This window comes from Cupressus sempervirens, chromosome 3 (genome assembly GCF_028749045.1).
Source record: "Cupressus sempervirens isolate cs-2001-9-10 chromosome 3, ASM2874904v1, whole genome shotgun sequence".
Taxonomy (NCBI): domain Eukaryota; kingdom Viridiplantae; phylum Streptophyta; class Pinopsida; order Cupressales; family Cupressaceae; genus Cupressus; species Cupressus sempervirens.
Genome location: NC_143120.1, coordinates 831,428,310 through 831,444,394, shown reverse-complemented (window position 1 = coordinate 831,444,394; position 16,085 = coordinate 831,428,310). Strand labels below are relative to the sequence as shown.

Below are 16,085 nucleotides of genomic sequence, written 5' to 3'. Positions count from 1 at the left end.
CTAATAATAAAATGAACCACTAAACTCAAGTTTTGGAATTTTTTATACTTAATGCCATCTTTGAATTAAGCAAATATCTATAGAAATGTTTCCATGTTTGAATACCCTCAATGGATAATTATGTTGCAATCTATTCAATATCTAGGCCTTCTTCAATACTCAATTTCAACTATTCTAAGATTCCATAGGCCTATGGCATCACTTAGTGTCAAACAATGCCTAGCAAATCGGGTAGCAAGCTAAGTGGGGCTAATCGTGGAGGAAACTCCATGATTAAGCGCATTTGAGTTGGAGTATTACCAAGTTGGGTGACCTCTCAGGAAGGCCAAATGCTTCATTCCTATGAGCATCACCTAGATGCAAAGAGTGTAAAGTATTCCATTCATTCTCGTGAGAGATGGGTTCTTGTGAACTAGTACTCAAGAAACATGGGACAATAAGTTTGAGTCAAAAACTAAATAGTTAAATCCTAATAGAAATATTATAATTTGACTTGTGGAAAATATTTCCTACTTATGAAATGATGAACTTAAGGGGCTTTATAATGAATGGTTCATACGGCATAACACTTGCTAAAGGTTTTGCAAATGAGGTAGCAAGCTAAGTGGTCTCAACCTTGGAGGAATCTTAATGGTGAATGATGCAAGGTAGGTGGGGAACGATGCAATGAATCACTCTCCAAACACCCTGCTAAAGTTACACATGGAAGCACAACACAAATATGAAGAACAACCAATGAACAGTATTCCAATGCAGATCTGCTGAGACAATATCCTTAAAATGTGCTAGGCATAAGGCCTACCTGCTTGCAGACTTCTACAACAGAATTACAATCAGCGAGCTTGAAAGCTCTATGATTCAAAACCTTATTCTTCTTCTTAGATATTACTGCCTATCTACATGCAAGCTCACAAATATATAGTCATCAAGACACATAGGTCGGCTAACAGATAAAGATTATTACAAAAATATAGGTCATGTTCAAAAGGGAAATTCAGTGACCATACAACTAAGAAAACAAACGTCTACGACCATAAGGATAGGTCCACATCCAAGAAAATGTCCCCAAAACCACAGGAAGTCACTTAACCATATGAACTTCACTGCAGCCAATTATCGCATGTTACTCACTATGCCAGCGAAGAACAAGGCTCGAGCAAAGATGAAGGATAACTTCCACGTAAAGTACAATCATGTTCTGCAAACACAGGGAAAGGATCTACAATAGGTCCACATTAAGGAACCAACTTCGTAGAAGAAACAAACACGAACAGCAAGGGCTGCCCCACGAACAACAGATTGGAACATAAATAAAGGAAATATTTTTGGTTTTACTTGAATTTTCTTATTGCAGCAGCCTTAACTTTCATTTTCCACAATGGGTAAAAAAAGATGAATGTTGGAAATATATTGAAGACTTTCCTGGAAGAATAAAATATCAATCGAAATGTATGTTTTGTAAAGATATAAATTCTGGTGGCATTTATAGATTCAAATACCACACTGCTGCTATACCTAGACATGATATTACAATTTACACTAAACAAATTGCTAAGGCAAGATGCACTTGTTTAGAGCCATTAAAAAAATATGAACAAGAGAAATTAAATAAGAAAGGCAACTTGAAGGGTTAAGGGCTATTGGTTCCTATGCTCCCATAGCCGCATTGGCATCCACATCTGTAGGTTGTGTTGGAGAGGGTTCTTCTAGGCCTCCTTTTCGTCCTAGTTCTAGTGCTAGTGCTCGTGCTAGTGTTGATGCTAGTCCTACTTGTTCTTATTCTGAGATTGAGTCCAACCAATTGTAGCCTAGAGTGTGGAAGAACAAATTGGATAGTTACTTTGTGCCCCGCACCATTGGCTCACAACCCACGCTTGAGGAGGGTTTGAACAAGGAGGTTCATGATGCTGCCAGAAAAGAAATTTGCAAATTTTGGTACTTTTGCATATTCTATTTATTGTAGCCAGGTAACTGATTCTTTTTTATTTGTTTTCTTTAAGGTTAAAGTAAAATTCTAATTATATCTACTTGTTTAATGATTCATTGATTAATCATAGATTCACTTTACAAGTTTACATGATTTGTCACTTAAATTTCTAATCATAATCTATTTGTGATAGGGCTTCTTATTGGCAAAACATGATAGATGCGGTTGCCATTTGTGGTCTGGGGTTTAAAGCCCCAACTAATGCTGAGTTGAGTGGATACCTCTTAGATGAAATGGTAGAGGATATGAAGGTTGAACTTGAGGACTACCAAAAGGAGTGGACCGAAAAGGGTTGCACCATCATGACTGATGGTTGGACGGATAGGAGGAATATTACACTCCTCAATTTTCTTGTTTCCTATGGAGGTGATTGATCATTCTACTTTCCTACATGCATTGTTATGAGTCATGATTCAATAATTTAAATTTTGATTTGTTGATTGCTAATTTGTTGATGATCTATGATAATTCATTGTTTTGTTGGATATACCATGTTCCTCAAATCCATCGATGCTTTCGCTCATATAAATAACACCACATACTTATGTGATGTTATTGAGGAAGTCACAGTAGAGATGGGGGAACAAAATGTGGTGCAGGTGGTGACGGATAATGCAGCAAGTTATGTTGTTGCAAGTAAACTTTGAACTTTTCAAGTTTTGAAAATAAATTTATTTGAATTTTTAACTTTTTCTAATTCTAAGTTTCCTAAATTGTTCAAATTTCTAATTAATTTAAAATTGTTGTAGGTAAACTTTTGATGGAGAGGCACCCCACCATATTTTGATCTCCTTGTACAACACATTGCCTTGACTTCATGTTGGAGGAAATTGACAAGCTTGAGTGGGTCAAATCATGTGTGGAAAGGGCCAAAAATATATGCAAGTTTATCTACAATCATGCATTCATCCTTAGCACAATGAGGGACTACACAGGAGGCAAGGAGTTAGCTCGTCCAAGCATCATGAGGTTTGCCTCGAATTTGATCACACGGCAGTCCTTGTTGACATCAAAGGGAAAATTCAAGAGCATGTTTATTGGGCGGGAGTGGACTTCAACTTCCTATGCTACAACCACTGCAAGGGTAGATGTGCTGAATTGCATCTTTGATTAGGATTTTTTTGGAAACCTGCCAAACAAATTCTTGAGGTAAATTTTTTACAATTTAACATTTGTATTTAATTTTTATTATTTAATTATTTATTGATTTAGTTTTACTTTTAGTTTTATATTTAAGTTTTGACTCAAATGTTTTTTTTTTACATTATATGCAGGTCACTGAGCCCCTCACATCTCTCCTACGAATTGTTGATGGGGAAAAGCCCTTTATGGGCTACATATATGAGAGCATGGATAGGGCCAAGCAGGCTATTAGAGCCCAATATGAAGGAGTGCAAGAGAAGTATGTCCCTATTTGGGAGATCATTGATAGGAGATGGCAGAATCAGCTCCACCAACCCATCCATGCAACAACTTATTATCTGAATCCAGCATTAAGTTTTTGTCCTAACTTCAAGGCAGATGAGGAGGTTCTCACCGGCCTATATACAGTGATCCAAAGGTTGAGTGGTGATGAGGATAGCACAGCTGCAACCTTTGAGCTAGACAAATTCAATAATAAAGAAGGGCCAATTTTCTCTAGTAGGTTGATAAATGCTCAGACAACGATACAGTCAGGTAAAAATAATATATTCTTGAATCTTACGCTTATGGCTTATAAGTTGTGCATTTTAATTTTTGATCTTGTAATTTTAAAGTTGTAAATGAGACTAATTGTTTTTGTTTTCCCTTATTTCAGATAGATGGTGGCAAATGTTTGGGCGCACAACCCCAAAACTTCAGAAAATTGACATCCGTATTTTGAGTCAGCCAACAACCCTTCTAGATGTGAGCACAGTTGGTCTATGTTTGAGCATATCCACTCAAGGAGAAGAAATAGGTTGTCTATGCAGAGGTTGAATGATCTTGTCTTTGTTCATTACAACCTCCGTCTTAAGATCAAACAGATTTTGGAAACTAACTTCTCTCTGATCATTTTAGAGGAGATTGATCTAGAATCAAAGCGGCTCACTGAGGTTGTGGATCCAATCTTCACTAAGGCAAATCATGAGTGGGTTGACCAGGTAGATAGAGAGGTTGAGGCTATGGCCATGGCAGAGGAGGCAATTAGAGCACGTTCAGGCACTAACAGATGCACACACGCGTGTACAAACACAAGCCCTAGTGATGTTGTTAGTGAGCCCATCTTACATGAGGAGGCTAAGACTCAACAGTCCTCTAGGACCTACCTTAGATGCCCATGTATAAGGCAAACAGGACACTCAAAAGCTGAGGCTGAGGCTGCAGCCGAACTTGAGGATGATGACGAGGCTTGAGCTAGAGCCTTGTTTTTTCATTTTGTTTACAAATACCAACAGACAAACGTTTCATGGATCTTCATCTTACATACAGTTATGATTTGATGTCTTATGGATCTTCATCTTACATACATTCTATGATTTGACTGATTATGATCCTATGATTTCTATTTACTTCGGCTACAAATTACATTTCACGTGTAACATAGTTATGTATGTGATGTATTTATCATTTATGTATGTTAGCTTCTATTTGATGATGTTATAGTGTGTTTAAGTTATATTCAATAAAGGGTGCATGAAATAAGTTTTAAATTGTTAAGATCTCTAAATTTCAAGGGTTTTTTAAATTTGCCGATTCGTGACCGATTTGATTCTTGTTCATGGCCGATTTGTGATTCGATTTGGCCTTGCTGATTCCGATTCTCGTTACTTTGATCTATACTTTCTAAAATTAATCTACCTTGCTGGAAATTACCAATCTAAGAAGTTGTTCAGCTTGAAATTGTCAACAGTCAAATAACAGAATTGGAATGCACAGTTGCGTTTAAATCCCTGCTCTTCAGGTATCGGAATTTAAAACAATCTAATAGTTGTATAATTTGCAACAAAAAAATCATGAAATGTTGAAGAATGACGAACCATAATGAAATCGACACAAGAACCTTTAAGTTTGGAGCACTGGTGAGGGGAATTCCAGTTGGAAGCAACAGATTCCCCTCCATGCCTCTGCCAAAAAATTACAAATATCTCATATAGAACAAACTGTGAAAATCCTTCTACTCATATGTGTCCGCCTACTTTTCAACTTGGCTGAATTCAATTTTTTTCATACCCCTGTGCACCAACTAGTCAATTTTCGTGGGTGTTAAGGCTTTCCTATAAGTCCCAAATCTAGAACCCTATGACCTTAGTTTCCTTTTGGACCTTGTGTTATATTTTAATGTTAACTAGCTGTCATCGATCACCGGTCACCTAAGCTAAAACTTAAGTCCTTTTATTCATTTTTGCGACTGGTCCCATCTTCCTGGGCTTCGTTGTATCCCAATCTGCACTTATTTTTTCCTGAGTCTTTATTACGCACCCTTTTGTTTTATTCCTTCAGCTTAGTCCCATTTGATCCTATGTTCCTAATGGAAAATCCTTATGGCAAATGTTTAAGGTTTATTTGAAGCTAATTGTCCAAATGTGTTAGGTGGTAGGTCCTAGTGTTGATGTCAACATATTCTGATGTAACTCTCTATTCTACTAGAACCTTTTAGAAGTTCCAAATGCCTCAATGGAAGAAAATGAGGTTTACATGGCAGATGGCATGAAAAAAGCATTTGTTTTACAAGAGCTTTTTGTTCCACTTGAATCTTTCAGAGGCTCCAATGCCCTGGTGTAAACAAGAAGAACGTTTGACATGGCAACATATTTTAATTCCATTAAAATTCATCATTCCACTAGAACCTTTCGAAGGCTCCAATGAAAAAGATGTAAGTCATGATGTGGAGGCCCATATGCCCAAAGAAGTTATCAAAATGCCAAATGAACTGCCAGATCAGATCAAGAATAGGTGATACTGGATAGCCAAGTTGCTAGCCTCAATGAATAGGATAACTCAGATGAAACATTAGCAGAAACTGGGTTCTGCTGGAACCATTCTGCGGTTCCAATGCCCCAATGGAATCCTATGTGGCATACACATGATGCTCACATGGCATCGGAGGTGGCATCAATTGTTTTTCTGCTAGAACCTTTCTGACATTCCAGTACTGCAGCAATAATATGAAATGGATTATGTGGCATTCACGTGATGCCTATGTTTCTCATTCCTCATGAATCTTTTCAAAGCTCCAATGCTTCAGCAGAATGGTTAAACTGGTAATGTGAATGCAAATGTGAGAAAAAGAGTGGCTTCTGCTGGAGCTTTCAAATGGTTCAAGCAGAATGCCACATCAAATAAGGTGACAAAGGACAGCTTGGCAACCACCACATGATAAGTCATATTTTCCCTCAGGCTTGTGCATCCACTGGAGCATTTCTGAGGCTCCGGAGCTTTTCAGCAGAAAGGATGCCAATGATGACGTGGAGGCCCACATCGCCAAAGGAGCTCTCAATGCCAAATATAGTGCCACAACAGACCAAGGAAACAAAGGAGGTAAGGGTTGTAAACATCAAACGAGATCAACAATGGAGATCAATTGTGCAATTGTGCAAGATCTAGATCCTTGGGAAGTTGCTAAGTGCACAACTGCACACGAGTAAAGATCAGAAGAATGGAAAATAGAAAAACTTGCAAGCAGTGCAATAACACAGGAGGCTCCAGTGAATTCGCAAGAACATGACACATGGTGAACCTGCCATGTCAAAAACTTGACCGATGAGTTTCAAACTTTGCCAAGGATCATTGATCAAATCAAATCTATGACCAGGATTCAAATTTGGGTAGTTGTTCCCTATCAAGGAGTTCCAACCATGGTGCGGCCATTTGTAATGATACCTTGTTTAACCGATTCTTAAAAAGCATCTGTTTCAAGAAATGTTGAGCAAGAACTTATGCAGACAGTTTAAAGAGATGTTAAATAGACTTAAGAGGGGTCCAAAAAAATTTTATTGGATACTATTAGTGCGATACCAGACTCATCAAATTTGGGAAAACAATACAAATTTTGTTGTGTTTTCTAGAGTTTCCTTTGTCTGTGTGCATTGGATCAGATGTTGTTTCATGTTATGATAAGTCTGTGAACCTATGCATGTGAAATGATCTCTTTGCTTCTGAAATTGCAGTAACTTTCTATTTCATGTTATCTTCAATCATACACATCGGTAATTAGATTTGTAAGTTGAACATCATTCGTGGTTATTTCCAGTTGGATGGTTACACTTCTGCATATGTTCAATTGATTCAAATTTTGTTAGAGAACAAGGCATTCGCATTTGCTACATAGTGGTGTGCAAATGTAAAAGCCTTTCTTGCTTTCCAGTTAAAAGTATATCCCTATTACATTAACCCAAAGTCAAAATAATTGATCATACAGATGGAGCTGTAACTTTCTAAAATTCAGAGAGAAGTCAACCAATAGTTTACCGGGTCCGGGTAGAATAGAGTCAATTTGTTTATTATTTCAAAGAGACAAATCTGTGTTATGTCCCTCTCTTAGCAACGTAGTTATAACAGAGGATTTGCCTATCATTGACTCTCGTAGGCAAATAATTATGGGAAGAGGGTCGATTTTGTCTTCCAATTAAGTAAGCGGGGCCTACTCATTCCAGTATTTAATAAAGGTTGTATTCTAACTTTATAAAGTTAATTATTTAATTTTATAAAGTTAATATTTGTAGTGCAAGATGATTCCGGATAATTTCCAGAAACTTCTCGGCAAGGAGATAAATAGAGGACATAGGGCTCCTTTTTGAAAGCAAGCGATTTTGTGGATTGGTTTTTAATTATCAGTTGGAGCAATTTGTAGTTTCCGGCCTGCAAATTCCCAGAGGTCTCTGAGAACGAAAACTCTCTTAGATCTGCATAACTGAGGAGGTGGGATATCTTCCGAAGGGTTGCACATTGGAGGTGGTCTTCAGCCATCTCATGTTGAGATTATTTGCATATTCGGATTATTTTGAGGATGACGATTTGGAGTCCTGAGTACTGGCGGAATTGAAACGCGAAACCCTCTTTCCAGTCCGAAACAGCAGTTTAGAGTTTTACGTGATCAACAGTATGCATTAAAGATTGGACGTAACATTTCGAGCGGCAGATAGAAAAGCTAACAGAAATGGTAATCGCATCAAGGTTGGATTAATTGCAGATTTGTCACCCGATTCTGAGATTGGATTACAGAGGGCGGTCGCGCATTTGGAATCTCCTGTTGGCTTCAATTACCCTTGCAACCAGCGGGCTCGACTGCCGACAGTTCGGGCGCCTCCACAAGTTGCGATCTGATCACAGTCAGGTTCCAGTCACACGAACCGCAGGTGACGAGAGATAATGGGCCAGGCGGAAGAATGGTGGTTTATTGAATAGTTGGAAAAAGATCCTCAAATTTCGACCTAGATAAGTTTCCAACGGCAGATTAAAAAAAGAAAGACGGCACCCATATTCCTACAGTCTTTGAAGATAGACGCTTGAATAATTTAATCAAATTCTGAGGCAACAATCATCAGGTTCCATTTCCAATATTGTGCTGTTGTAATTTCAGACTTAGTAATTTTTCCATTTGATTACCCATAAAACTGAATAGTTAATACTATAGCTCTTTGCAACTGAATCACTTCCTGATTTTGTCAAGATTATTATTATTCATTGCATAAGATTAGTCTTGTTCATGGCAAGTATTTGATAAGGGACTTATACTCCGGTATTGTACTCAAGTGGCTCTTGTAGTGAGGGTCAACAGTGCTTGATTGCTAACTGTTTGACGAAAGGTCTAATCCTTGAAGTTTGAGTTGTGGGTGTTAGAAGAATCAATAACCTATCGGGGTTATTTCAATCTGTTAACCAACAGTATGGTCACTAAAACCATAGTTGGAAAACTCTCACTCGGCAACAACTTCCCAAGCCCCTAAAAGTTAATCAGGAAAAAATCGACCATTTTTTATTAAAAACTCGGAAAAACTCAGGAACCTAAAAAAACCGCTATAATTTGATTAAAATTACATTTTTTTTGAAATTTCAATGAGAAGATGCATTTAATGAGTTAATCAAAGAGAACACAAAAAAAACAAGCAGAGTTTAGATATATATAAATCTAAGTTACCGATTCTGGTTCTGATGCTGATGCGAGTGCGGGGTGCTGATGCGTGGATGCATGGATTTTTTTTTTTGGGGATTTTAGATGTGTTTGGGTGTGTCCGTACATAAGTATATATATTTTTAAAAATATATATATATAATATATATTAATACATATATATATTTATGTAAAGTTGTCAACTATAATTTATGACAATGTATGCAAAGAAATACAAGAAATATCAAATATACAATAATACAAAAATAAACCATTCATTGAATCATTATAATTTATTATAATCAAATTGAAATAAGTTATAATAGTAATCAAAACATCAAGATTCCAATACAGTTTGAATTACAAAATCAAAACATAATTCATGGTTCAAAACTTCAATGTTGATCAATCAAGAGTCAATGCTCAAGATTCACAAATCACATTCAGTCATTCAGAATCATAAGGATTCTCAAAAATATCCACATTCTTTAAGGGCCATTTTAGGGTTTTAAGGCAAATAGAAGGTTAAAAAAACAATAAAAAACTATTTAAAACACATGTTATTTGAGTCACTTAAGTGACTGGGCGGTGGAAAAAACCGGACACTCACGGGATGCATCCGGATGCTCTCCAGAGCACCCTGCATACATCCACAGACCACATTGATGCTCCTGGAAGCATCCGCCGCGCATCCTAACGCATCGGCGCATCCTCCCGCATCCACATCCGCACCAGGGTCAAATCCAGACGCATCAGTAACTAAGATATAAATGCCTCCCAACGCAGAGAATTAACTGGCAAAAAAAACGATATCATTTTAATTTTTTTCCCTTTCTCCTGTTGTCTTCTAACGTGGCCGAGTTGTTTTCAAAAACTCACCAATTACTCGGCGATTAAATGCAAAAAATGGCTAGTTTTTACTCTGCGATTAAATCTGCCAAAAACTTGCCTGAGTAAAAAACTCGGCGAATAGTGGCAAATTGCAGATTATTCGGCGATTATTTAACCTATGACTAAAAGTACTCTTCAAACCACAATTATTTGTTCTACAACTGACTGTATTGACCAATTTCTCTTGTTCTCACACATTATGTACAAACAGGCTGGTGCCTCTTAGGAATTCTTGGGGTGCCCTTCCATGCTATACATGACTTCCTGTTGACTCAGAAGGGGATGTTACTCTGCTTTTTCAGTTCTTATTAATGAAACTGCCACCTTTGATAGGACAAAACATGATTACATATCAGCGATTACCACTAACATATCCACAACTGCTAAATATTGCTATTTCACATTGCCAACTGCCAGGACACAAACACATTAGCCAGACAATGCTATGTCACATTCGCAACTGCCAGGACATAAACACAATTGCCAGATATTGCTATGTATTTCAAATAGTGGCATCCATGGTTTATTTGTTTCTGCGGCTAACTTTCCAAATAGCTTCAGTATCACAGGGGACTGGACTCCGTAGCCTTCAAAAAATATTGAAGGTTGTAATTTAGGGATCAATCAATTAGAACGCTATGCTTGACTGCAGTATGAACATTATTTCAATAATTTTGAATTCGAGTCAGTCATTGCATGTTTGTATTGTCATAAGATTAACTGGATCTAATTATTAGCTTCTAAAAATGCAACATGAACCAGCGTTCAATAGTTATTGAGGCAGTGCTTTTTAAAAACTACATTCAGACCTTTCTGTTTCTGTCATCCAGTGGAACACATTCAATGCCAATGTGTGCATCAACATCATCAGCTGTGACTGTATAATTAGGTTGAGCTGCCCCTGTTCTAACAGACACGAAACACCCTAGTTAATAGGCTTCGAGTGAAGTTAATTTATTCTGAGAAACCAAATAATATTTACAGCATTCTGCAGTCGAAGCAACCTAAAATACTATCAAAAAAGCAGAAAAGGGAAAAATTACCCTCAATGTAGACCATACTTCCATCTTGTAAGTGTCGCACCCACTGAGAATTAGATTAACGGGTTAGCCAGAAAGGACAAAGTTTGGAAACAAATACATCAATTAAAGAAAATGTCATAATCAGATTGTGCCATTTATCTTGATAAAAAACTAAAATAAGCATATTCTGAGAAAAGAAAAAGGAAAAATGAGTTAGCGTTCCGTGTATTAAACCTGAAAAACGCACAGTGTCGTCCCATTGATGGAAAATCCGCATGCTTGTAGCATACTTCCCGGTACGGCATCACCTGCGATTTGAAGATTTTCTACTGCAGTTAGAGGGTCATCTTCTGCGGATATGTCATAACTAGGAGAATCAGAAAGTGAACATAAATTTGTTCCCGGATAGCATATTAAAGCCCACATTTTAATTAATATATAGCAGCTTTATGAAAGCTAGCACTCATTAAATATAGAACGAACTGCAAACATCATTGTCTCACCTTCCGGATTAGAAGAATTGGGCTCTTCTAGTGTTGTTGGAAAATACAGAAGGCGTCTATCTATTTGTGTTCGGCCCTTTTCCTTCCTAGCTGCACACCACCGAGCAACTTCATCACTAGGAAACATTGCATGCACATCATTTCGCACTGGTGCAAGGCTAACAGAATAAACTTGGGCTTCAGAAGTCCTGTCAATAAGATCAATTGCACTTATACATCAGTACAAACACAAGTTAGTTCTTTGGCCTTTCAAGTGTTCTACAAAAAATTTAGTTTCCCCTTAAGGTCTACGCCTTCGAAGAACTCAGGATGCTGAAAGCAACAATAAATGCAAGCGACAATTCTTGATGCCCTGAAGATTGTTACTAAAGAGTAGTAAATGCACATCATCCATCTTACAAAATGCAAGCAATGACGATGCTCTGGATACCATTATGAGGGTTCCTGTCAACCGTCTACATAGTGATTCCATCTTATAATTCTTATAACTTTGCTAATAAGTTCGATTCCATTTTCCGTAGTCTACATAGTGATTCTAAACTAAGGGCCTAAATTGATGAATTTATGCAATTCTTTGTGGTACATGCTGATGATTGATGTCATGTCTAACATGGATGCGGATTAACTATTTCATCAAGTGAAAAGGTGGATATTTAGATTTCGCCTCTGAGGAAGTAGATAACAAAGACCAGAGAACTTCTATTGCAATTGAAAACAAAGCCTGGCAGAAAAAATCATAATCCTAGTTATTTTGAAAATTAAGCTTGGAAACACTTACATGATTTTGCAGGAAATGGTGATTTTCAAACTGATGCCCAAAAGAGCTCAGAACTGGTTACAAGCGTCCCAAAGACGGTTACTCCGTGGTTTATAATTATCTTTCACCTTCTGTGTTACGCAGGAAGAATTTGCCATTATAATGTTCATAAGTCTTGCTGCAGGACTTTCTTATGAATTGCTTGGAAGCCAACGTTTTGAGTATGGCATGCGTTGAATGGTAGGTCACCCTGAACGTTTTCCCAACGTTAGAGGAAAAAATGTTGGGAAAAAATGAGGGGGGTCTGTTAGAAATTGTCGTTAGTTATAAGTCAGTGTGATTGTTCCTCATTAAGCCAAATTATATGCAACGAGCTATGTAGCTTATTATTTTTTCAATTTTTGAGTTTAGATTTAATCAAATTAGTATGATTGTATTGTATAAATAAAATAGTTTTATATTGTACAATTAAATCTAAAATAACTAGGTAGAAATTAGATTTCAAATAAATAATAAAAGCTATATATAAAAAAATAAAATGTAAAATTAAAAAGGTATATGGTGCGATGAATGACATGGATAGTAATAGGTAATAATATCTTAATTTTTTTTTTTAAAAAGAATAATGTACTTTTAAAAGAGTGTTTGAATGAATTAAAGTAATAGAAAATTTAAATTATTAATGTGGAAGGTTCACCATCAATTTACTTTCATTTTCTTTAATCTATTTATCTATTAGTCTTTATTTTTGTTCTAAATTGTAGTCATTGTTCTTTTTCATTTGATTGTACGTATTTTTATTTCTAACATTTTGAATTACCCTCTATAAACCATTGTGGGAACATGACAAAAGAAAAGTCTAATACTATTTTAATTTTTTTGACTTGTCGAAAGGCCCTTGGTCTACTGGTGAAGTTGAATGGCTCACAAAAAGCCCACCATTATTAAGTCTTGATGAGTGCAAAGGCTCGACATCATAAGGGATGAGGTCAGGATCGTGCCCTAGGTGATTTTGATGGCGTGGATGCCCCTCAGTCCTTGGCTCTAAGCTAAAGAAGTGCGAGTACATATGAAAGTAGAGATATATGATAAAAATATAAATATAGAATAAGAGAAGATATGACAAGAGAGTTAAAAGGAATACAAATATATGTAATAATGTCAATATATTTATACATTTATTTAGTGGATAGGCTATTTGTAGGAGCTTTGCTCCTGGAATTTTACTTTTTGACAAAAATTTTGTCAAGTTTTTGCCAATTTTCTAATTTTTTTGATATGTTCTTTAAAAATCATAAACAGATTTTATTATTTTCCCAATATGCTCTTTAAAAATCACAAGTTTAGACATTTCTAAAAATTAAACTTGAATCCTAAGGGCAACTTTCTATTTTTTCCACTAACTCTTTATCGACTTATTTCTTTCAAACTTATTGTACTTTTCATGGGATAGTATATTATGTCTTGTGTACAATTAGTTACTTATTTTGTACCAATCATAATCAAAAAAAAAAAAAAATCTAATTGACATCTTTTGAAAGTTATTAATTTGTTCATGAATATTATATATTATACAAAATATTTATCTCAAATATGATTGGCTTAATTGGTTTGGTCTTATAGGACCCCTTTTTAAGAGGTTTGTTGATATTATATTTTTTTCTCAAGATTTTAGGGCCCCTCTGGTTGTTGGAATAAGAATAAAAAATTTGAATACATTTTCTATTTTCCATTTGGTTCATCAATTGGAATAGGGAATAAGAATACATATTCCCATTTTGCCTCCAAAATGAGCTTATACCCATTCCAAAAAATAGTTGTTATTAGAATAGCCATTCATATTCTCAATATGCATTCATATTCTCCATTCCTATGCCTGCAACCAAACAGACCCTTATTAGGGATTACATTTTAAGAATATTTTTAAAATGTTATTTATTTATTTTGTTCTGTAAATGGCCAAAGCCTTGTTAATTATATTAATTTAATAAAAATACATCAAAGTATCTCCATTCAAATGGGCACTTGTAGGAAAGAACAGAAAAGAAAACCTTCAATCTTGCCCAGGACCATAGTCATTTATTATTACATGATTAAAAGGGGCATTGTTGGAAGCATGAATGTTGATGATACTTCTATGAGGGAGTATTATAGAAACATGATTACATCATTATCATGATGATGTGTTACATTCATGACTGTGTTTGTCATTGATGTCAACATAGCAATTTTCTATAGTGTTTGACAAAAGAACGATGGTAAAGATCAAGTTGGTACAGATAGATCGATGAGTACTTTCACTAAGCGAGGTTAAAGAGAGACACTACTTAGTGTCTAGTATATGTAGCCAACCTTGGAAGCATAGGATATTAAGTCTAGAAGAAGCTATGCATGTTTTGGTGATGACTATTTTGAGATAGAGTTTATAGAAGCATGTTCTGGTAAACTTGTTATATCTCTTAGCAGATTTATTATTATGAGAAGCAAGGTTAAAGGCATGTATAAGACATGTTGGAGATGACGTGGCTAAGTTCACTCGTCATGATATTACACATACAGAAAGTTATTCAAGTTACAAGGTGACAAATTAATGTTATCGCTAAGTGTAACATGTTCTTAATGAGGTCCTATAATAATTAATTGAGAAGGTGTAATAGCTGACTTAGGGATTTGTTTTATGAATTTGGTATAAAGGAAGGATATTTTCCTTTGTTAAGTATGAATGTATGAATAATTGCAAGAAGCATGAAGAGCATAACAGAAGAGAAACAAGTTGATAAGTTGATAAGTTGAATAGAGCGAAGTTGGAGAGAACTTTTTTGCCGAGGTTTTATTGTGAGATTCAAGGTTTGATATTTGGATCTAAGGTTCGTGACCTGGTCTACAAGGTTTGCCAGTGATTAGTCTGGTTGACAAGATAGAGGAAAGAGGTTAAAGCACAGTACAAATAATTATTCTGCAAGGAATATTTGAGAGATTAGTTGGATAGTGAGTTTAGTGGTCTTGCCCTAGAAATTGTTTGAATAGTGTCTACAACTCCTAACAAGGTTGGCACAACTCTTAACAGGGTTGGAATCTCCTAACGGGGATTCCAAGTCTCCTAATAGGGACTCTTATGTACTAATTGTGTTTATAGACTCCTAACAAGGTCCATCCTCTAACAAGGAGAATATATATATATATATATATATATATCACTATATCTTTTTGGGTATCATTCCCACTAGGGTTTTCCCTCTAATCAAGGGTTTCCCTAGTTAATAAATCTGGTGTAATTGTATATGTGCATCTTGTTATGGTTGTTGTTTACTTTGGTTAAATGGTTAAGGTTAATTAAGGTTGATAATTGTTTTAATTGGATAATTGATTCACCCACCCCCCCTAGTCAGTTATCTTTGTGGAATATTGTTTCTAACAATTGGTATCAGAGCATCAGGTCCTTGAAGATAAAGTTTAACAACTTTTGGAGATCCATAGTGAGCATATTCAGAAAGGATAGTCTGAAGTTGGAGGAAACAAATTGTGATAGCTAGAAGGAAAAGATGAAGACATATCTGTTGTGTATGGGTCCAGGATATTAGGTCTTGACAAAATCAAAAAAGACAATTATTGATGAAAGTGCTTTGGATTGTTGTATCGAGGATGAGAGAGAACTTTTCATGTGTGACATGAGAGCAAGAGAAGCACTATTGTTTGCACTTCCTGAAATTGAATACAACTAGGTAAAAATACTTGGTACTTCTTATAAAATTTGGAAAACTTTGGAAAATAGTTTTGAAGGTGATGAACATTCTAAGAAATTGAGGCTGCAAAGCTGGATTTGTGCATTTCAAGATGCTAAAATGATGGAAAA

General features: G+C 35.9%; 1 protein-coding gene across 10 annotated transcripts in view; it reads right to left on the bottom strand.

Annotated features, from left to right (window-relative positions):
• LOC149569361 (uncharacterized) overlaps positions 1 to 12,570 on the bottom strand; it is a 99,805-nt gene extending 87,235 nt beyond the window's left edge. For 5 of the 10 annotated variants that reach the window (XM_089822071.1, XM_089822073.1, XM_089822079.1 and 2 more), the window contains exons 1-5: positions 12,254 to 12,398; positions 11,476 to 11,663; positions 11,207 to 11,322; positions 10,994 to 11,036; positions 10,760 to 10,851 (exon numbers count right to left, since the gene is read on the bottom strand). In XM_089822071.1, coding sequence (XP_089678197.1) covers positions 10,760 to 10,851; positions 10,994 to 11,036; positions 11,207 to 11,322; positions 11,476 to 11,663; positions 12,254 to 12,255 — 441 coding nt within the window. In that variant the 5' untranslated portion in view covers positions 12,256 to 12,398. Of the gene's footprint in view, positions 1 to 10,759; positions 10,852 to 10,993; positions 11,037 to 11,206; positions 11,323 to 11,475; positions 11,664 to 12,253 lie in introns of all 10 variants that reach the window. The other 5 variants (XR_016362740.1, XM_089822072.1, XM_089822074.1 and 2 more) reach the window with 4 other exon arrangements.
• Positions 12,571 to 16,085: the final 3,515 nt, after the last annotated feature.